General features: G+C 48.3%; 1 protein-coding gene across 1 annotated transcript; it reads right to left on the bottom strand.

Annotated features, from left to right (window-relative positions):
• Positions 1 to 844: 844 nt before the first annotated feature.
• On the bottom strand, positions 845 to 1459 carry LOC142302216 (tripartite motif-containing protein 14-like). Its single transcript, XM_075343306.1, has one exon. The coding sequence runs from the start codon at positions 1457 to 1459 to the stop codon at positions 845 to 847; it is 615 nt and encodes a 204-aa protein (XP_075199421.1).
• Between the last annotated feature and the right edge of the window lie 20929 nt (positions 1460 to 22388).

Below are 22388 nucleotides of genomic sequence, written 5' to 3'. Positions count from 1 at the left end.
TCAGTAATCCTAATTTATCCTGTAAGAAGCTTCATCTCGGGATCTGTACTGATTAATGATAATTGAGCACTAAAATGCTCGAATGCTCTTTACTCGAGTCAAGTTGGTCAGATGCTTCAATGGTCTCAATTCGAGTAACGTGTATAATGGAAGTCAATGATTGGGCCCACATATAGCTACATACCGTATATACAGCTATAAATTGTGCATTTCCAGAGGAGGGTGGACAGATTTTATTTTCTTTTTTTTCAAATATGTTGATTTTACCCCCAGTGAGGTCCCGTCAGAGACTGCAGGTCGCTCTCACTGTAGTGCCGGCTTCCATCATTCATTGAAGTTAGTCGGCGCTTTGTGTTGGATCTTCATGAATGACACATCCGAGTACCCATGATAGTCAGCCGAACACCACAAGTACCCGAGCACCCCGATGCTCGATATATATTGAGCAGGGCCAAGCCCACTCACCCATCAATAGTACTGATCCCAGTGATAAAAGATTTATAGTTGATATCATTATCTATAAGGCTCGGGTCGTACAGGGACATTTCCTCAGTAAAAGTCAGTAAAATCATCTCAGTATTTCCCAATTTTGCAAAAAGTGGCTACGACGATTAAAGGAATTTCTACATGGTCATACATTTTTCTGAGGAGCACTAGCCGGGTAATCATTGCTATTGTATTTTGTGGTGATTTTTTCAAAATAAATGTCAATTTTTTTATGCATTTATGAGAATAATGGTAAAAGATGTAACACAAACAGTTCATATAATTAAAGCCCTAAGGAAACAGATCCTACATGGGTCACCACCCAGATCCTCAATGTTCCACCAAGAATAGACTTCTTCTATGATGATGGTTCCTCACAGCTGCCCCTTCCTGTTATTTTTATAGAACCATCATACACACATAATGCAGCATGAAGGGGCTCGGAGAATGTGGCAGTGAAGGTGTGTAAGTGTCTGATGGGGTCACACAGCTCATAAAAGGACAACTGCCCGGCCTCATAATCCAGACAGACCCTGACTCCATCACTGGAGATCGAGTGAGGTAACCGGGTCGGTTTCCTGTCATGTTTCACTGAATACTGATTATTATACCCTGGCTCTTTATATAAACACCAGGACTTGTTATTATATCCAATGATTGACTGACGCCCCCTCCTGGCTATACTGGGGTAACACATCCCCACCTTCCACCTCCCGGACCCACTGATCTCCACATCCCAGTAATGTCGTCCTGAGGTAAATCCCCTCCTGCTCATCACCTGATTATACTGGAATCTCTCTGTTGTTTCTGGACGATTCTGTCTTATTCCTGTGCAGGTCACAGTTTTCAGGTCGTCTGATATAAGGAGATTATTAGCAGCCGTGTTTACATCAAGTAATATGTCCTCAGGACCCTCCCCATAGATTTCTCTTCCTGAAACTATTACTTTCTCCCGATCACCTAGATATGTCATTGTCGCGGGCGGAGGAGGGGACGCTGCGCTCTCCCACTGCTCGGGTCCGGCTGCTGCTGCTGCTGCTTGGTGGTGGCTCGAGCGGTGGGCCAGATCCCTGGGACTCGAGCAGCGCTCCTCGCCCGTGAGTGAAAAGGGGAGTTTGATTGTGGGGGTTTTGGATATTGTCCGTGACGCCACCCATGGTTGTGGTGATATTGCTGACACCACCGCTGCTCTGGACGGGGATCCCGGGGGCGGTGACAGGGAGCAGCTTTGATGTTAGTTCTCCCCTCCGTGGGTAGGGGGATTGGTTGTCCCGGGGCCCGGTGATGGGGTAGGGATGCTGGATGACAGGTGGGTTGCGGGGCCTGATGAGGTGCAGGGTCGCGGGGGCAGCGCTGTGCCAAACGGCACAGTGGTACTCACTCAGCCAATGATGAGGACACAGTTCTCGGTAAAACACACGGCTGGATGTGTGTCGCCCTGGGCAAGCCAGGGGACACAGGTCACACACCACCACACCCTACATCCCAGGTAGGCACATCTAAGCTGAACCAAAAATCCTTGTTGCCTTCCTCCAGAAACTGATGATTCACACCAGGGGGTGGGCCAGGCGGTTGGCTCCGCCCACCGAGGAGATCACAGTTCTGGAGGCAGGAAGTACCAGGCAGATTAGCCCTGGGCAGGGCTTGCAAGAGGAGCTAAAGTAAACAACTAAGTGAAAGTAAGGAAAGTAAAGGAGAAACGGAGGAAAGCAAGAGTGGTGACATAGAGAGAGAAAAGCCTGAAGAGTCCAGCTAAGTGCAGGACAGGTCAGCAAGGTCAGCAACGGTGGTGACTGTCTGGAGGGGGACCGTTTGGAAGTTTCTGGAAGGACCCCGTAGGCTGTGTGCCCGGTGGTCTGGAGCAGTGTTCCGAAGGACAGTCAGCACCAGGGCAGGGGCCTCTCGGACCCCGGCAAGGCTTGGAGTCGCCGTAAATTGCCGAATCCGTCAGTGAAGGGGACGTAGATCCCCCAATAACCAAGACCCGAGTGAAGGCAACAGCCCAACCTGTACAACAGAGACACCGCCACCGCCAGGGCACCAGTTTCTGAGGGCCAGCGCCTGCGGGCAAAGAGTAGAGCTCCCCCGGTCCAGCTTGAAGCCGGGGAGCGGGTTACCGGTGGGGACCCATCGCAACCAACAAGTACACAAAGGTGCAAGGAAGAGGGACATCACCGTCACCTACTGGGAAAGCAATTGCAGCCGTCCGTGGGACCGTCTTACCAGCCGTTTGGTTTACCGTAAAAAATGTGTCCACATCTCAGGCTGAGTGAGTACCACAGTGCCGCAAGGCACAGCGCTGCCCCCGCGTCCCTGCGCCCACCAGGCCCTGCACCTCCCAAGCCATCACCGGGCCCCGGGATCACCAACCCCTACCCACGGAGGGGCAACACAACACCTGGATGCTCCGCATCACCATCCCCGGGACCCCCGTATTGAGCAGCGGTGGTGAAATCACCACAACCGTGGGTGGCATCACGGACTATAAACAATCCCCACACCCAACAAACCCCCTTTCACTCACCCCCGGGATCCGGCCTACAGCTCGAGCCACCACTGAGCAGCGGCCGCCGGACCCGAGCAGAAGGGGGTGAGCGTAGTGTGCTGACACCCTCCTCCCCGCCCGCGACAGATGGACGGGTCCCACAGACGGCTGCGGTTGTTTCTGCTCCCGGCAGGTTGATTGTGACTGCCTTTCCCTGCACCTGTGTAGTGTTTAGTTCCGATGGGTTCCCACCGGTAACCCACTCCCCGGCTTGGATATGGGCCAGAGGAGCCCCTTTTGCCCGCAGGCTCTGGCCCTGGGAACGGTAGCCTTGGCGGTGACTGTGTTTCCCTCTCTTGGTTGGACGGTTGCCTTCTGTCGGGACTTGGCTGCTGGGAAACCCAGGAGGTTCCCTTCGCTAACGGATTTGGCAAATTCACGGCGACTCCTAGCCTTGCCGGGGTCCGTAAGCCCCTGTCGGTTGGTGCTGGCTTCTCTTTGCGTATCGGTCCGGTACCGTCGGGCCACCGCCTGTCCACGGTCCTTACGGTCTGCTCCAATCGGCCACTCCTGCAGACGGTCACCACCGCCTGCCAACCTTGCTGCTCCGTCCGGGCCACACACCCGGACCAACTTCAGTCTGCTCAGCTGCCACTGTACTCCTCTCACTTCCTCCTCCCAAACTAATCTGACTGCACTCGAGCTCTGCCCGAGCCTAACTCTCTGCTTTTTCCTGCCTCCAGGACTGTGAACTCCTCGGTGGGCGGAGACCAACCGCCTGGCTCCGCCCCCTGGTGTGGACATCAGCCCCTGGAGGAAGGCAACAAGGGTTTTAGTCTGACTTTGGTGTGCCTGACCGGGAGTGTGGGGTGCGTTGGTGTTGTTCTCTGTGGCCCCTGGCTTGTCCAGGGCGCCACATCATTATATCAGAGAAAGCGGCACGTAACATTCCTGTAATTACATCCACATCTTCACGATATGTCTTTTGTCCCCCCATGTCTTTATCACTTCCATTATGTTTTCCTGTGTCCTCACCACCTCTATCATGTCCCCCTGTGTCCTCATCACCTCCATCATGTCCTCCTGTGTCCTCATCACCTCCATCATGTCCTCCTGTGTCCTCATCACCTCCGTCCTCCTCAGGATCACACAAGTCAGCGATGTCTGGATCCTGTAAGACGGTCAGTGGATCCCTCATGTTATACAGCTCCTCAATGTGCCTCATCTTCCTGGACAGCTCGTCCTTCTTTACTTCCAGCTTCTGGATCACATCAGACAGTGGCACCTGCTCTCTCTGCCTGGAGATCTTACTAAGAAGCCTCTTCTACAGGCCGTCTCCTGATGTCTGCAATCAGGGCAGTGACTCTCTCGGCTTCTCCAGATGCTTTTCCTTGAGCTTTTCTCCTGCGCTCCTCCAGAGTTTGGACTCTTTCCTCAGTCTTCTCTCTCTTTGTAATTAATTTCTGCCGAAAAATTATCAGTTTCTGTGTCCTCAGTGCAGTAATATTCCAGGACCTCATGGACAGAACATTTCCAGTTCTCCAGAGAAGTGCTGGGATCAGTTAGGACTAGAGCTGATCGGACTCGCAAACCGGTGGGTCCCTACTAACCTTAAAAAAAAACTCGATCTGCCCATACAACTCTATGGAGGCCAGAATCCGGAGATTAAAAACATCAGTGGAAGGGATAGGGGGTTGGAGTGCGCGCGGTGTACCCACTGAGGCTGTGTCATGGCAGCATACTCCTTCCGGGTCACACTTTCCCTTCCGGAGCCGACAATTGAATACTCACTCCTTTGCCCGCCCACCAGCGCATGTAATCGGTTGTAGTTAGATGCGCCCCACCCTGAGTGGCAGCTGACTGTGACACGCCCAGCCCCAGAGCCTTAGGGCGGCTTTGCACGTTGCAACATCGCACGTGCGATATCGGTGGGGTCAAATCGAAAGTGACGCACATCCGGCGTCACTTTCGACATCGTTGTGTGTAAATTCTAGATGATACGATAAACGAGCGCAAAAGCGTCGTTATCGTATCATCGTTGCAAGCTCCGACTTTTCCATAATTTTGCTGCAGCGATGGTACGATGCTGTTCCTCGTTCCTGCGGCAGCACACATCGCTGTGTGTTACGCCGCAGGAGCGAGGAACTTCACCTTACCTGCCGCCGGCGGCTCTACGGAAGGAAGGAGGTGGGCGGGATGTTTACATTCTGCTCATCTCCGCCCCTCCGCCGCTATTGGCCGCCTGCCGTGTGACGTCGCTATGACGCCGCACGACCCGCCCCCTTAGGAAGGAGGCGGGTCGCCGGCCAGAGCGACGGTCGCAGGGCAGGTGAGTGCATGTGAAGCTGGCATAGCGATAATGTTCGCTACGCCAGCTATCACAAGATATCGTACCTGCAACGGGGGCGGGGACTATCGCGTGCGACATCGCAGCATCGGCTTGCGATGTTGCAACGTGCAAAGCCCGCCTTAGGTGATACTCAGAACCGGGCCGGACTAGTCCGGGGATGTCAGCGTTGGCAGGGCCTGACTATGTGACCCTGGCGGTGTCTTTGAATAAAGAGGATGATGATTATATTTACATTGGAATAAAGTTTGTGATGTCACCTGTGGTTTTGCAGCTATGTGGGCTACCGCTGCGCTTTGTATTCCCTGGGGCAGATGATGATGGTGCAGCAGAGTGATATTGCTCCCCACAGGTAGCGCAGGACCCCGGGGCAACTGTTTAATTATCAAAAGTCTATGATGATAAGGGGAGACGTGGGAGGAATGAAGACGACACCAGGGCTTTGCAACAACAGTTCTTTACTCACTGCACCAGTTCTAAGTTGACAGCCAGATTTGTCCTCCCACGGTATGCTGGGATTCTTGGTGATGGTCCTCTGCCGATCCCGGACAGGTCAGAGGTCAATACCGGTGCACCCCTCAGATGTGCCTTTCCTGGTCGTCTCTGTTGACTCTCGCCCTCCTGTCCTACGCCTCCGCACACAGTGCCCTCAGCCAGGGCCTGCGAACCTTCAAAGGGACTTCTGCTTGCTTGGTTCCCAGATCCTCTTTGGTCCCCTTCCAGCAGATTCGTGTGCTGTTTGTGGCTCAAAGGTGCGTACAGCCACCCTGGCCTCCGATGTTACTAGAAAGTCCTGAAGCCTTTTCCTAGTCTAGGGACTGGGACCCCATTTGCGACCAGATCCTTCCACACGATGTTCTGTGGAGCAAGCCCACGGGTGCTTCCTGCACTCCCATGTCTCCAGGATCGCTTCTTCTGTGTCACCCGGGGTGAGCAGGACCCGCGGGTCTTTACGCTTCAGTTGCCTCCTTGCCACCAACTAACTAACTGACCCTGTCAACTGTCAAACTTAACTCTGCCCACTCACCTCAGACACCTCACCCACTAAGCTCCACCCCCAGACTGGCTTCAGGGGCGGTGCCAGCCACCACACAAGTCCAGCTGCACTAGGCCCCAACCACGGTTGAGTGGAGTGTTGTGATGAGTCTGTCTGTGTGACTGTGTCACGTGAACCGGTGGATGACCCCCTCCTTTCCCTGGGATGGGATACCACTCCTCTGTATGAGGTGCAGTATTTCTGTGGTGACCGAAGCCTCAGGGGTGCCACAACTGCAACCAATCACAGGCGCTAGGACGGCCGGTGGGCGGGGAAAGAAGTGCAAGTGTCTGTGGGTCAGTATGGTGGTATAAAAATAAATACAACAATCGGCACAGCTGCTACTAAACCCCTAGATTAGTGATGGCACAGACGTTTATGAGACACCTGCATCACTTATCTATAAGTGAAAGTAAAAAAACAAAGACCCCGAAAAATCCTTTATTTAGAATAAAATACAAAAACATACCCTCCTTCACCACTTTATTAACCCCATAATCACCCCTCCAGGTCCGGTGTAATCCACACGAGGTCCCACGTATATTCATCTCTGCTACATCTTAATATCACAGCAAACATTTCTTGCCGCGGTTTTGTGCCAGGAGGTGCGCATTTGGTGCTGAAATCGTCTGCACCAGATTTCACCACCAAATTTCACCTCCTGGCAGAAATTTTTTTTGTTCTACATTTTTGGGCCAAGGGATACAAATTTGGTGCTGAAATTTTACACCATATTCCTGCACCCAATGTACATGTCCTGGTAAATCAAACATGCTTTTTTTACGCTTTTTTGCCACGGATTTCATCGTGGGTTTTGCCACCTTTTTTGCAGCAGTTTTGTGCCAGTAGGTGCATATTTGGTGCTGAAATCTTCTGCCAAAACAGGGAGGAAATCCAGCACAAAAACGTCCAAAGAAGCAAAAATTTGAGGACGATTAAAAAGTTATCTTTATTCCTTAATAATTAAAAAAAACATGGTGAGCATAAAAAGTCCTATGATTTATGCATTTCAGATGCTCAGTCCTTAGTCATAATTATTAGGAGAAAACAGACAAAAGGAAATAAATAGCCTGTGAAAAGAGCTAAGAAAGGAAATGACACATTCAATACAATTAGATAAGCAAATCTGAGTTACGTTGACTGTGCAGCAAAAAAAAAAAAATCTTTTTCTTTTTCGTCTTTTTTCCCCTCTTTCTTTCTTTTTTTTTTTTTTTTTTTTTTAAAAGGCTCAAAAAATGTACTAAAGATCAGTTTGTTTGTTTAAGGCTGTGGGATGCCTAGTATCCATACACAAAATTGTGAACGCTTCTTGTTGATGTAACATCTGTATGCGATCTCCCCCCATATTATTAGATTTATTGTTTCAAAGCATGTACCGGTACCTTACATTTTTTTACATCACCATGATGGACCTGCAATAAATGATATGAGGCTCTAGAAAGATTTCTAGTAGTGGGGTTACGGATATCATAAAGATGTTCAGCAAAGGACGGCTGGTACAGCCAACATACTGAAGATGGCATTCCCGCAAGTACTAATGTAATAATGTAATCATCTGCACCAGATTTCAGCATCAAATTTCCATTTTTTTTTTGTTACTTAACAAAAAAATAACAACGTGCGGTCCCCCCAATTTTCATCCCCAGCCAAGATAAAGCCAGCTGGGGGCTGGTATTCTCAGTACATGGCTGGTATACGATACACTGTGAACCACTAAAAGACACAAACAAAAGAAGACCCCTGAGTAAGAGCAGCATATGGGCCCTTTTCAGTCCAATAATTCACTAAACTGCACAATTCTACCTGTTTTGAAGGTAGTAAAGGCTCCATGGTGAGTATATATAAAACTTCACTTTGGTTTTATCAAAAATATTAAAATAGTAAACCGGCATAGATATGTAGTAAAATAATATATATGAACAGGCAGGGCCGGCCTTAACCTGAATGGCGCCCTGTGCAAAACTGTCCTTTGGTGCCCCCCCCCCCCCTACTGATTTTTTAACCCAGTTTCCCAGGAAATATATATGAACAGGATACCAAAATATACATAAGCTTCATATCATACAAATTATTCAACAAAGTGGGTTGCAAAAAAATACAAAAAATACAAAAAATATTCATAAATATTATCATACATTCACTAATTGATTACTCCATGAATTAGATTTTTCGATTGGACCACACAAAGTTTCTATTTAGGATTAGATAAACATATTTAATTGTAAAAGGCACAGGAAGAAAGCGCAAGGTGTGATACTGCATGATAGGATCTCGCCTGTCACTATGCGGCTTTCCAGTGAAAAGATCCCAGAGCTTTGTGTTTAGAGAAGCTTCCTTGTGTGATCTCCGCCTGTGACCTGCCTGCTGACTGTTTCCATTCCTGTGAACACGAGGCTGGATCCATCTCTACTATGTTTGTTCTCAAAATAGCTGGACTCGGCAGATATGACCACCACCGTCAGGCCTCTGTATTAATACGACTCTTCAGGGGACCCGTAGTACAGCCTATATACTGCAGATTCCAACCAGGAGACCAAAAAATAACAAAATTACCTGCCGCCCCAAACTCCCGTCCTAACAAGGACAGTCCACATCTAAATTGCAGAGTTGGACCCCTAAGCTGACCCTGTTGGTGTCCCGACGCGTTTTGTCCACATCGACTCTTCAGGGGACATAATGCTAGATGTATATCAGGTCCTTATTGCCAGCCCTCACATGCCTCAGATGTCAAAGAGTCTGGCTCATGAAAAGTGGGGTCTTTTAAACATAGCGTTAATGTGGCTCCTCCAATCCGGAGGGACAACTCACCTTATGTTAAATTCCATTAGCGTCATGTAGATACTAGTGTAGTCCCATTAGTTCTCAGCACGTGTAGAGCGGCTTCCAGGGCTGCTCAGCGTGCGTTTCTCCCTGGGACCGCCCATGGCTGTCAGAAGTCAATAGTGATAGGAGGGGAGGAATGAAATATACTACAAAGTCCTTATTACGGCAAATGACATTTTGTATTTTAAATTCCTTCTAATTGGGGGGAAAATGTATTTGTTTTTGTTGCATAATTGCAGCTTTTACATTTCTTCTTTCCTCATCTGGAAAACCTTTGAGGTCTAAACAGGTTCCAGATTGTGATGTAGTTTTGTTACCAAAAAAAAACTGGGTGATAAAGTTTGTAAAGTTGGAGCTTTTGTTTCTTATACATTGAATTTTGTTTTTTCTCAGCCTGTTCCAATAATGGTATTTTTTTTCTAATTGTAACAATATTGTTATACTGGGGACTATACTGTGCAGTAAAGGTAATATCTGAACCAGATCCCACTTTACTTCTTTTTTTGTTTTTATATTTATCCACTTGTGATCAATCATATCAAGAATTGCAGGGGCTCTATAGAGACCGGGGGAGAGACCCCTCTTTATCAATCTTAGTTTTGCACTTTCATTGTTGAAGGTTTCCATGTTTGAACTATTTCTTTTTCTCCTGATCCTCTCCCCCAGTGGTATGATGTGTGTCACATGCACTGATGACATGAATCAGCTGTCAGGATAGAATACTTGATGTCGGCTTATGGTGAGACAATTACCTTATTATCAATAGAGTTCCCTGTAAGGCAAACATCCAAAGAGTTAATATTCGTTACATTATAGACACCAGTAAATTTTAAATTAAAGTTATTGACTTTAAGGTAGGTCAGAAACTGATCAATATCTGCTCATGGTCCCCTCCAAATTATTACTACACCATCTATGTACCTCCCCATCCACACCACATGGCTGAAGAATGGGTTGTTTTTATCGTAGAGTTCCTCCCATCTGGCCAGGACAATATTTGTCAGCGATGGGGGAAGCTTCGCACCCATGATGCCACCTTTTTGCTGGATGAAGAATCTATTATTAAAACACAAATAGTTCTATTTGAGCAAAAAAAATGACTTCCATAACCACAAATTATTTTAATTCTGGTGGTAATTGCCATAAAAATTCAGTTAAACTCAAAATAAGCATATGGTGCGGAATGGATGGGTACAATGCGGCCACATCACATGTAAGCCTTGTGCAATCATTCTGCCAATGGAATTCATCCAAATATGCAACAACTTCCTTGGCACCCCTAATAAAGCTGGGTACACCACTGACTGGAGGCTGTAGGTAATGGTGCACCCACTCCCCAGGTTTTTCACCCAGTGCCCATATTCCAGCCTCTATGGGCCTAAGGTGGGGAGGAAATATGGCTGTAAATTTTGGGGAGTGAGTGGTAAATGGGCAATATAGGTTGTTCAATATAAAGATATTCTAATATTTCCCTCTCTAGAGCTCCCCCATGTGAAACCTTCTCCAGCAATTTCAAGGTTTCATTGTTAAAGTGTCTGGTGGGATCACAAGATAATTCATCAGAAAACTCTTGGTTTTCCAATTCTGTGAGATTCAGTTTCCTGTAAAGATCCGCATTAATAACCAGCATTGCTCCACCCTTGTCTGCCTGGAGAGACGACACATCTGTGTGCTCTCTAATTTCTGTAAGGGCAATTCATTCTCTCCTAGATAAATTATCACTAGGGAGACAAGGGTGGGCTAAGGGAGACAAGGGTTAACTCAGGGAGATGAGGGTGGACTCAGGGAGACGAGGGTGGACTCAAGGAGACGAGGGAAGACTCAGGGAGACAAGGGTGGACTCAGGGAGACGAGGGTGGACTCAGGGAGACGAGGGAAGACTAAGGGAGACAAGGGTGGACTCAGGGAGACGAGGGTGGACTCAGGGAGACGAGGGTGGACTCAGGGAGACGAGGGTGGACTCAGGGAGACAAGGGTGGACTCAGGGAGACGAGGGAAGACTCAGGGAGACGAGGGAAGACTCAGGGAGACGAGGGTGGACTCAGGGAGACGAGGGAAGACTCAGGGAGACGAGGGAAGACTCAGGGAGACGAGGGAAGACTCAGGGAGACGAGGGAGGACTCAGGGAGACGAGGGTGGACTCAGGGAGACGAGGGTGGACTCAGGGAGACGAGGGTGGACTCAGGAAGACGAGGGAGGACTCAGGGAGACGAGGGTGGACTCAGGGAGACGAGGGTGGACTCAGGAAGACGAGGGTGGACTCAGGGAGACGAGGGTGGACTCAGGAAGACGAGGGAGGACTCAGGAAGACGAGGGAGGACTCAGGGAGACAAGTGTGGGTTCATGGAGACAAGGGTGGACTCAAAAGGACAAGAGTGGGCTCAGGGAGACAAAGGAGAGGTCAGGGAGACATGGGTGGGCTCAGGGAAGCAAGGGTGGGCTCAGGGAGAGATGGGTGAGTTCAAGGAGACAAGGGTGGGCTCAGGGAGACAAAGGAGGGCTCAGGGAGACAACGGTGAGTTCAGGGAGACAAGGGTGGGCTTAAGGAGACAAAGGAGGGCTCAGGGAGACAAGAGTAGGCTGAGGGAGACCAAGCTCAGGGAGACCAAGGTTGGTTCATGGAGACAAGGGTGGGCTCAGGGAGACAAAGGGTGGGCTCAGGGAGACAAGGGTGAGATCGGGGAGACAAGGGTGAGATTAGGGAGACAAGGGTGGGCTACACTGGCATCAAGCGCTATTAAATCCTTCACTGTTATGTCCTGGAATGAGTTGGGACTGATGGTCGAGACTGCAAAGGATAAAAGAGATTTAATACATTTAATTTAAATAATTAGTAGATTTAATAAAGTCGCTGTTCAGATTAGCATCCTCCTCCTCTCCCTCTGTCCCCAGCATCCTCACATGACATAGAGTGGACAGTTCCTGGAGAGTCCTGTGTAGAGATGAGCGAACCAGCCGCGGTTCGGCTCGAGTTCAGTTCGCCGAACAGAGCTCTGGTTCGAGTTCGGTTTGGCGAACCACTCTAACCCCATAGGAAACAATGGGAGGCAATCACAAACACATAAAAATGCATTATAAATGTACACATACAGTTGATAAACATTGCCATAACACTTACCTGTCCCTGGGATGCGTCCTGCACTCTGTCTCCCGCAGCTTTTCCATCGGTAATCGCTGCGTCCTCCGGGAACACCAGCAGTGATGCAGGACCTATGGTGACGTCAAAATAGCCATGTGACCAGTCACGTGTCTATTATCTCATTGGCTACAGACTGGTCACATGACTATGACGCATCATGCTAGGACCTGTCATTGCATCTCTCTGTTACACGGTGCACGTTTGTGTATCGCCGAGTACCGGCGACATGCTCTAGCACACGGTCGACTCCCCGCTCTGCTTCCCCATTCCCTTAAGGTACCGTCACACTAAGCGACGCTCCAGCGATCCCACCAGCAACCTGACCTGGCAGGGATCTCTGGACCGTCGCTACATGGGTTGCTGGTGAGGTGTCACACAGGCAGATCTCACCAGCAACCAGTGACCAGACCCCAGCCAGCAGCGACGCGTGAAAGCGATGCTGCGCTTGGTAACTAAGGTAAATATCAGGTACCCAACCCGATATTTACCTTGGTTACCAGCGCACACCGCTTAGTGCTGGCTCCCTGCACTCCTAGCCAGAGTACACATCGGGTTAATTTTACCCGATGTGTAGTCTGGCGATGTGTGCAGGGAGCCGGCACTGGCAGCGTGAGAGCGGCGGAAGCTGGTAACGAAGGTAAATATCGGGTAACCAAGGAAAGGGCTTCTTAGTTACCATAGCAACGCGCTTGGTAGCAGTGACAGTGACGTCCCGCTACCAGCACGCAGTGGCACCGGAATCACATGATCGGAGCAGCGTTGCTATGACAACCCGTGCCACCGCTTACAGCCGGGACCCTGTGGTCACTCTCATAGAGTGATTTCTGCACGGAGCACAGCGTACATTCTCCCATGCACTGCTGTCTGATGGAGCAGACAGAGCTGCATGTGTTGAAGGAGAAAGAAGACAGAAGACCATAGATCGTGGAGGGCTGACAGGGGGTAATAAAGATGGAGTCTCTAAGTGTGTCTGTGTATTTATTTCTATTAAAGTATTTTTTCTCTGCGTGGTGTTTTTTTTAACCCTTATTGGAGATTCTTAATGGCCGGGTCAAACGTGCCTGATATTAAGAATCTCTGGCTTAATACTAGCTAGTAAAACATAGCTAGTATTAACTCATTATTACCCAGCAAGCCACCCGGCTTCAGGGCTGCTGGAAGAGTTGGATACAGCGCCAGATGATGGCGCTTCCATGAAAGCACCATTTTCTGGGGCGGCTGCGGACTGCAATTCGCAGCAGAGGCGCCCAGAAACCTCGGGCTAACCTGTGCTGCGGATCCAATCCCCAGCTGCCTAGCTGTACCCGGCTGGACACAAAAATGGGGCGAAGCCCACGTCTTTTTTATTTTTTTTTAACTTATTTCAAAAATTCATGAATTAAGTAAAAACAGGGCCTCCCTATATTTGTATTTCCCAGCCGGGTACAAATAGGCAGCTGGGGGTTGGGGGCAGCCCGTAGATGCCTGCTGTACCTGGCTAGCATACAAAAATATGGCGAAGCGCACGTCATTTTTTTTGTAGTTTTTTGGCAAAAAAAATAAAAAATGCTTCCGTGGATTTTGCATTGCCAGTGAAGGTAACACCAAGCAGTGGGGGTTAGCAGCCAGTAGCTGCTTGGATTACCCTTAGCTAGCAATACAAAAAATGCAGCGGGAGCCCATATATATTTTTTTTATTTATTTATTTAAATAACTAAAAACAAAAAGGGCTTCCCTGTATTTTGATTGCCTGATATGACAGTGCTGTAAAAATAAATCTTTAAAAAAAAGACATAGTGCTCCGCGGTATTTTTGATTCTCAGTGTAGATAAAGCAGACAGCTATGGGTTGCCACCCCCATCTGCCTGCCGTTACCTTGGCTGGCAATCAAAATACAGGGAAGCCCATTAATTTTTTTTTATTTAAAAAATAGTTAAAAAAAAATGACGTTGGGTCCCCCCATTTTTGATAGCCAGCTAGGGTAAAGCAGACGGCTGTAGCCTGAAAACCACAGCTGGCAGCTTTACCGTGGTTGGGGATCCAATGTGGAGGTCCCCTCAGGCTCTTTTTTATAATTATTTTATAAATATTAATAATTACACAATAAAAGTAGGGTCCCCCCCAAATTGGATCACCAGCCAAGGTAAAGCGGACAGCCGTGGTCTGGTATTCTCAGGGTGGGAAGGTCCATAGTTATTGGTCCTTCACAGCCTTAAAATAGCAGGCCGCAGGCACCCCAGAATTGGCGCATCCACCTAGTGCGGTGGCAAACGGGGTAATAAATAGGGTTGATACTAGCTGTAACCACCTGACATCAAGCCCAGCAGTTTGTGATGTCATGGCATCTATCAGATACCCGACATCACAAACTGTCAGCACTAACAAAACAAATAGACGAAAAAAATGTATTTGAAAAAACACTCCCCAAAACATTCCCTCTTTCACCAATTTATTGTAAGGAAAAAAAATAAGGGGGTCCCACGATGACTCTGGACCATCTAGAATATGGGGGGACACGCACAAGGAACGTGTCCCCCATTTTCTAGGAGTGCAGACCCTCCATGTGAGGAGTGTGGGTGCAATGAATCTGCACCCACTCTCCCCGGGTCCACAGCAGCAGAGTCCATGTCGTAACTGTTGCTACCAAAGCTGCAATGCCCTGCTCATGAGGTAAGGGCATGCCTAATCAGGAAAACTATTCTACATTTCCAAATATTGGTATTTGCTGATAATATTGCTATTCCACCTACTATATATTGGGGATTGGATCTTGGAGATGGAATACCCCTTTAAGTCCAGTTATCCAGCTGAATGAATACTAAACAACAGAGCTCGCTGTTTAGACATGGTTTCTTGTGGCGTATTGCGGACTCTCATGTTTGGTAGTCGTTCAGCAGGGCAACAGAAATAGCAAATCCCTCCATTTGTAAATGTAGTATAGCTCTCCTGATCAACTATGTTCCTTACCTCATGAGCAGGGCATTGCAGTAGTTTAGGCCTAAAACACACTTCCGCAAAAAAAACGTACGTGTCTCACGGTCCGTTTTTCGGGTCCGTGTTCCTTTTTTTAGGGGCGTATCTTCGGTACGTATAGCATCCGTGTGATGGCGTATGCGAGCCTTGTGTGCGTGTGGAATGTCCGTATTGACATAAAATACGTACGTGTGCTGTCCGTTTTTAACCCCTTCACGACCTTGAACGGATCTATTGTGTCCCGTTAAGCCCCGCCCCGCGTGGATCAGCACACATATCAGCTGTTTTCAACAGCTGACATGTGTGCCTGCTAGCCGCGGGTGGAATTGCTTCCACCCGCGGCCATTAACCCCTTAAATCTTGCTGCCAAAGTCTGGCAGCAAGATTTAAATGCGTGCGGCCATGTTTCTTACTTACCGGCGCCCCCACCGGAAGTCACGTGTGTTATCACGTGACTATCGGTGGTTGCCATCGTAGCACAGGGTCATGTGATGACGCCTGCTGCTATGATCTTTCACTTTCGTTTTCCCTCGGCCGAGAGCAGAGGGAAAACCAAAGTGAGTGAATCTGCTGTTTACAGCTGTATTGCTGTGATCAGCAGATAGATAATAGCGATCGGATTGCTGATCGCTATAGCCCCCTAGGGGGACTAGTAAAATAAAAAAAAAGTAAAAAAAAAAAGTTTTAAAAAATAAAAAAAACCTAAAAGTTCAAATCACCCCCCTTTCCCCCCATTGAAAATTAAAGGGTTAAAAAATAAATAAATATACACATATTTGGTATCGCCGCGTTCAGAAATGCCCGATCTATCAAAATATAAAATCAATGAATCTGATTGGTAAACGGCGTAGTGGCAAAAAAATTCCAAACGCCAAAATTATGTTTTTTGGTCGCCGCAAGATTTACACAAAATGAAATAACAGGCGATCAAAACGTAGCATCTGCGCAAAGATGGTACCATTATAAACGTCAGCTCGAGACGCAAAAAATAAGCCATCACTGAGCCATAGATCCCAAAAACTAAGAACACTACGTGTTTCGGAAAATGGCGCAAAACGTGTGCCACTATTATTGGACAAACTTGTGAATTTTTTTTAAACCCTTAGATACAAGTTAACCTATACATGTTTGGTGTCTACAAACTCGCACCGACCTGAGGCATCACATAGATACATCAAATTTATCATATAGTGAACACGGTGAATAAAACATCCCAAAAACTATTGTGCGATCACTCTTTTTTTGCAGTTTTTCCCCACTTGGAATTTTTTTGCTGTTTTCCAGTACAATATATGGTAAAACCTATGGTTTCATTTAAAAGTACAACTCGTCCCGCAAAAAACAAGCCCTCATATGGCAAGATTGACGGAATAATAAAAAACTTACGGCTCTTGGAAGAAAAGGAGCAAAAAACAAAAACGCAAAAACGGAAAGTGCCCGGGGGCTAAAGGGGTTAAAGGCCCGCATTATTACAAAATTAACATTGTTAATCATTCATCATGAGATCCTGGTGTTGTTGTTTGCTTTCAATTGACTTGATAGATTGGAAACAAGTGTTTCAGATTTTGTGATTAAAAACGGACATGGACGATACGTGCGGAGCACGGACATCCTCCGTGTGCGGTCCGTGCAGGCACAGACCCATAGACTAAAGCGGGTCCGTGCCTGCCGGCCAAAAACGGCCATGTCGTCCGTGTAGAAAAGCGCACACACGTACTTACCACACGGACACACGTTCCGTGGGATTTTACGTGTGTGTGCCATCTACCATTGAATAACATGGGTCTCCGTGTCTCTGTGTCTCCGGTACGTGCAAATACGTACCGCACACATACAAAAAAACGGATGTGTGTTGCGGGTCTTACAGATGCATGGTTACCACCACTCACTGTGTCTGAACACAGGAAGCTGAGCTGACAGACGCTCTGTGCATGCGGCAGCGTCTATTGTGAAGGAGAGGGCCGCGGGGGATCAACGCTGCACAGGTACCGTGGGACACCGGGGAACACCGGTGGGGTTATAAGGGGTGACCTGGCAGGGCCTGGGGAGGAGTTTTCTGTCGCATGTGTCATGGCACATGCGACAGAAATCAGAGGAGTATGGTGAATGCGGCCGGCGCGCTATTGTGCTCGTGGCCATCTTGGATTTTCGGGATGGGGTCGGGGGGGGGCACTTTGGCGACACCGGGGGACCGGGGAGGAGATTTATCATGTTTGTTCATGCCAGATGGGAGATAAATAATTTTTTACCGGCGCTGTCATTTACTGTAACGTGATCATCGGTATACGGTGTATACCTGTGATCACGTGAGCGGGGACTGGAAAAACCGGCCTGAATCATGATCTCCAGGGTCTCAGCTACCCCCTGAAACCCTGGAGATTTTCTGACGCTGGGGGGCGCTATTCACTTATTTCTGCCTGCTGTTTATTAACAGCAGATTAACCCTTTCACGACCGGCCGATTTTTCGCTTTCCGTTTTTTTTTTTCGCCATTCTTTTTCTGAGAGACGTAACTTTTTTATTTTTCAGTCAATATGGTCATGTGAGGGCTCATTTTTTGCGGAACGAGCTGTACTTTTAAATGAAACCATCAGTTTTACCATATTGTGTACTAGAAAATGGCAAAAAAATTCCAAATGCTGAAAAATTGCAAAAAAAGTGCGATAGCACTATGGTTTTTGAGATATTTTATTCACTGTGTTCACTATATGGTAAAACTGATGTGTGGGTGTGATGCCTCAGGTCAGTGCGAGTTCGTAGACACCAAACATGTATAGCTTTACTTTTATATAAGGGGTTAAAAAAAAATCGGAAGTTTGTCCGAAAAAAGTGGCGCACGTTTTACGCCATATTCCGTGACCCGTAGCGGTCTCATTTTTCGGGATCTTAGGCTCAATGACGGCTTATTTTTTGCGTCTCGAGCTGACGTTTTTAACGGTACCATTTTTGAGCAGATGCTACGTTTTGATCGCCTCTTATTGCATTTTGCGCAAAAGTTGTGGCGACAAAAAAACGTCGTTTTGGCGTTTGGAATTTTTTTGCCGCTACGCCATACACTGATCAGATTAATTGATTTTATATTTTGATAGATCGGGCGTTTCTGAACGCGGCGATACCAAATGTGTGTATATTTTTTATTTTTTTAACCCTTTAATTTTCAATGGGGCGAATGGGGGGTGATTTGAACTTTTAGGTTTTTTTGTTTTTTTTTAATTTTTTAAAACTTATTTTTTTACTTTTTTTTTTTATTTTACTAGTCCCCCTAGGGGGCTATTGCGATCAGCAATCCGATCGCTCTGCAGTATCTGCTGATCACAGCTCGAAGGCTGTAAACAGCAGATACGCTGTCTTTCTCTTTTGCTGTGCCCCGGGCACAGCGAAAGTGAAACCAATTCATGTGTAGTACAGGAGTCATCACATGACCCTGTACTACCATGACAACTATCGGGAGTCACGTGATCGCGTCACGTGACTTCCGGTTTCGGCGGTAAGTAAAACTTTACCGCGATTGCGCTTATAATGGCGCTGTCATGTATTGACAGCGCCATATAAGGGGTTAATCGGCACGAGCAGATAACGATTCTGCTCGTGCCTAGCAGGCACACATCTCAGCTGTGAAAATCAGCTGAGATGTGTGCCGATCGCGGCATGCTGCCGCCGGAGGACCGCGGGCAGTAAGATTATGTCATTTAGGACGTAATTTTACGGCCCGCGGTCGTTAAGGGGTTAAAATAAGGCTACATTCACACGACAGATTTGTTTTTGCGGTCCGCAAAAAACAGTCTGTTTTTTTCACGGGTGCATCCGTGTGGCATCCGTTTCCGTTCCGTATTGTTAGGTCCGGGTGGTGGATCCACTGGGCCGTGCACCCCACCGGAGGCCTGGGTGCACGTTAGCCGGAGCACTAGCGTGGCAGGGACTGCGTCCCACAGGGGACGGGTAGAACAGTCACTGGGGCTTCAGAGTTCCTGGAGACTCTGCAGGAATCCGGTACAAGTGCCGGGTAGGAATGTCAGGCAATAGTATGATCACAGGACACGGCACAAGGGGGACCTGAGCACCTAGCTTTCGAGACAAGGCTTACAAGACACGTTGATCAGGCCCCGCCCACATGGCAAGGCAAGTCTTATATACCCAGCACAGCCTCATGTCATATCCTGCTGCAGCAGTGCTGGGCCCATAAGACCAGGTGAGTGGGCGCGGCCCGACCCTATACAGAAGCATGAGTCAGACACATGAGACTGGGGACAGGACACAGGAAAGCACGAACGGGAGCGGCAGCCGTGACCGGTGGACACGTGGACCGGATCAGTGGGTAAGGAGCGGTGCCGTGTAGGTGCGACCGGATCAGTGGGTAAGGAGTGGTGTCGGGATGGTGCGACCGGATCAGTGGGTAAGGAGCGGTGCCAAGGCATCGGGAGCGTGACACGTATACGGTCCGTATGTCATCTGTGCGCCTTCCGTTTTTTTGGCATACTGCCAAAAAACTGAAGGAGGGAAAATACATAAATTTACCCAGGCGGTCACATGTTCACTCCAGTGCCATTTTCTACGGCTTTTCACAGCGTAGAGCGCTCTGGTGATTTTCTTGTGCTTGTGCACTTCATATCAGTCTTTTCTGTCATTATAATGGCAGAAAGACACATAATGTCCCACTCTCCTACATTTTGTAATTTTGCACCCTTTGGTGCCTTTCATGTGGCACTAAGGGGTGCTTAGCCTTGTAATTACCAAAATAAATAAATAAATTTAAAAAAAAAATGACGTAGGGTTCCCCCTATTTTTGTAGCCAGCTAGGGTAAAGCAGACGGCTGCAGCCTGCAGACCACAGCTGGCAGCTTCACCTTGGCTGGTAATCCAAAACTGAGGGCACCCCACTCTGTTATTTTAAATTAAATAAATAATAAAAAAAAATTCACGTAGGGTTCCCCCCAAAATTGGATCACCAGCCAAGGTAAAGCAGACAGCTGGGGTCTGATATTCTCAGACTAGGGAGGTCAATGGTTATTGGACTCTCCCCAGCCTAAAAATAGCAGGCCGCAGCCGCCCCAGAAGCGGCGCATCCATTAGATGTGCCAATCCTGGTGCTTCGCCCCAGCTCATCCCATACCCTGGTGCGGTGGCAAAGGGGGTAATATATGGGGTTAATACCAGATGTGTAATGTCACCTAGCATCACGCCCTGGGGTTGGGGAGGTCAGGCATCTGTCAGATACCCGACATCACCAACCCAGTCAGTAATAAAAAAAAAATAGACGACAAACACATTTTTATTTGAAAAAACACTTCCTAACACATTCGCTCATTCACCAATTTATTAGAAAGAAAAATAAATCCAGGTCTGCTGTAATCCAAGCGGTTACCATGACGATCCATACCATAGTCACTGTCCCAGCCAATGAAGAACAGACTGTTCCCCATTGGCTGGGAGAGCAGTGCAGTGACCTGAGCTAACATCAATAGGTCAGCCCAGGTTACAGCAGGGCATGGCAAGTGCTGCTGTCAGGAGCGAGGTACATTACCTGTGGTGACGATCTCCTGCACTGCTGACAGCAGACCTGTCACTGAGTTCAATGACCTTCACAGCCAAGTATCGCGAGAGCCTGTGACGTCACCGCTAGTGAGAGTCTCGGGCCGCAGTGAGAGATGTGAAGCGGCGGCCATGGAAGACAGTGTCAGCGCTGAGGTCGGGAGGGCGGGACTTCATCACCGCAGGTAAGCCGAGCGGGGTCATGTGTGCGGAGTGTGAGGTGGGCGGAGCCTAGCGGGGCCATGTGTGCAGAGTGCCAGGTGGTCGGAGCCTAGCAGGGCCATGTGTGCAGAGTGCCAGGTGGGCGGAGCCTAGCGGGACCATGTGTGCGGGTGGCGGAGTGCAAAGTGGGTGGAGCCTTACCGGGCCATGTGTGCGGACGGAGGAGTGAGAAGTGGGTGGAGACTAGCGGGGCCATGTGGCGCTGAGGACGTCAGTGTCGTGGACTGCGTGGCTGGGGACAGGTGAGTGTGAGTGTGTGTACATGCCACGTGCAGGAGGGGGCGGAGGCGAGCGGGGAAGTGTTGGCTTCCTGCACATATAACCAGGGTCAATATCGGGTTACTAACCAAAGCGCTTTGCTTGGATACCCGATGTTTATCTTGGTTACCAGCTTACCGCAGGCTGCCAGCGATGGCTCCCTGCACACTGTAGCTGTAAAATGCCCTGCTTTTGCTGATAGAACCGCTCTCGAACGTAACTCGAACTGCCGAACTTTTACCAAAAAGCTCGAGTTCGAGTTCTAACTAGAACACCCCCCAAAATCACTTGAACCGCGAACTGGCGAACCGCACTCAACTCTAGTCCTGTGTGCTCCATATTGGATCCATATCCTGCTCCAATTCTTGATGATAATATTAATCTTAATGTCAGGTTTGTTGCCAACTATGTGCAATATGATAAATGTGCAATATAATATTATATATAATTAGCACTATAATGAAGCACTTTATCCAACCTATTATTTGCAAAGTTTGCGCTGGGATATGTGCAATATGATTAATGTGTAATATGACAGTATATGGGATTGATTATTAAGCACTATAGTAAAGCACTTTATCCAATTGTTTATTTGCAAATACACTGCTGTGTACACATATATATATATACTAGAAGGTGGCCCGATTCTACGCATCGGGTATTCTAGAATTTACGTATTGTGTAGTTCATGTATGATTTTTGTTATATATCTATATATATAATTGCCTTATTCTGTCTGTCTGTCTGTCTATCTGTCTGTCTGTCATGCTCCGAAATTGTGTCCTTACGGTGACACAAAGCTGATTGGCCGCTGGGCTCGCCATGGCCCCGCCCCCCCACACGGATTGGCCTCTCGCCCCGGCTCTCTGCAGGCCCCGCCCCCCTCACGCAATGCACGCTCGCTCTGGCCTAACTGACACGGGGCTCCGATTCCCAGGTGAGTACACACACACACATCAGATCACACTCACTCTCACACACACCTCACACATCACATCCACACATCACATCCACACATCACATCCACACATCACATCCACACATCACATCCACACATCACAACATGCTGGGATATCGCTTGCTTCTACACCGGCTCCGTCAGGATCCCGGCA

Source organism: Anomaloglossus baeobatrachus, chromosome 4, assembly GCF_048569485.1.
Source record: "Anomaloglossus baeobatrachus isolate aAnoBae1 chromosome 4, aAnoBae1.hap1, whole genome shotgun sequence".
NCBI classification, from domain to species: domain Eukaryota; kingdom Metazoa; phylum Chordata; class Amphibia; order Anura; family Aromobatidae; genus Anomaloglossus; species Anomaloglossus baeobatrachus.
Note: the sequence above shows the minus strand (reverse complement) of the source record. Positions and strands in the feature narration are given on the sequence as shown.

What these genes read in the sequence shown, in the direction of transcription:
- LOC142302216 (XM_075343306.1), bottom strand. Translation starts at nt 1,459, where the DNA reads ATGACATATCTAGGTGATCGGGAGAAAGTAATAGTTTCAGGAAGAGAA.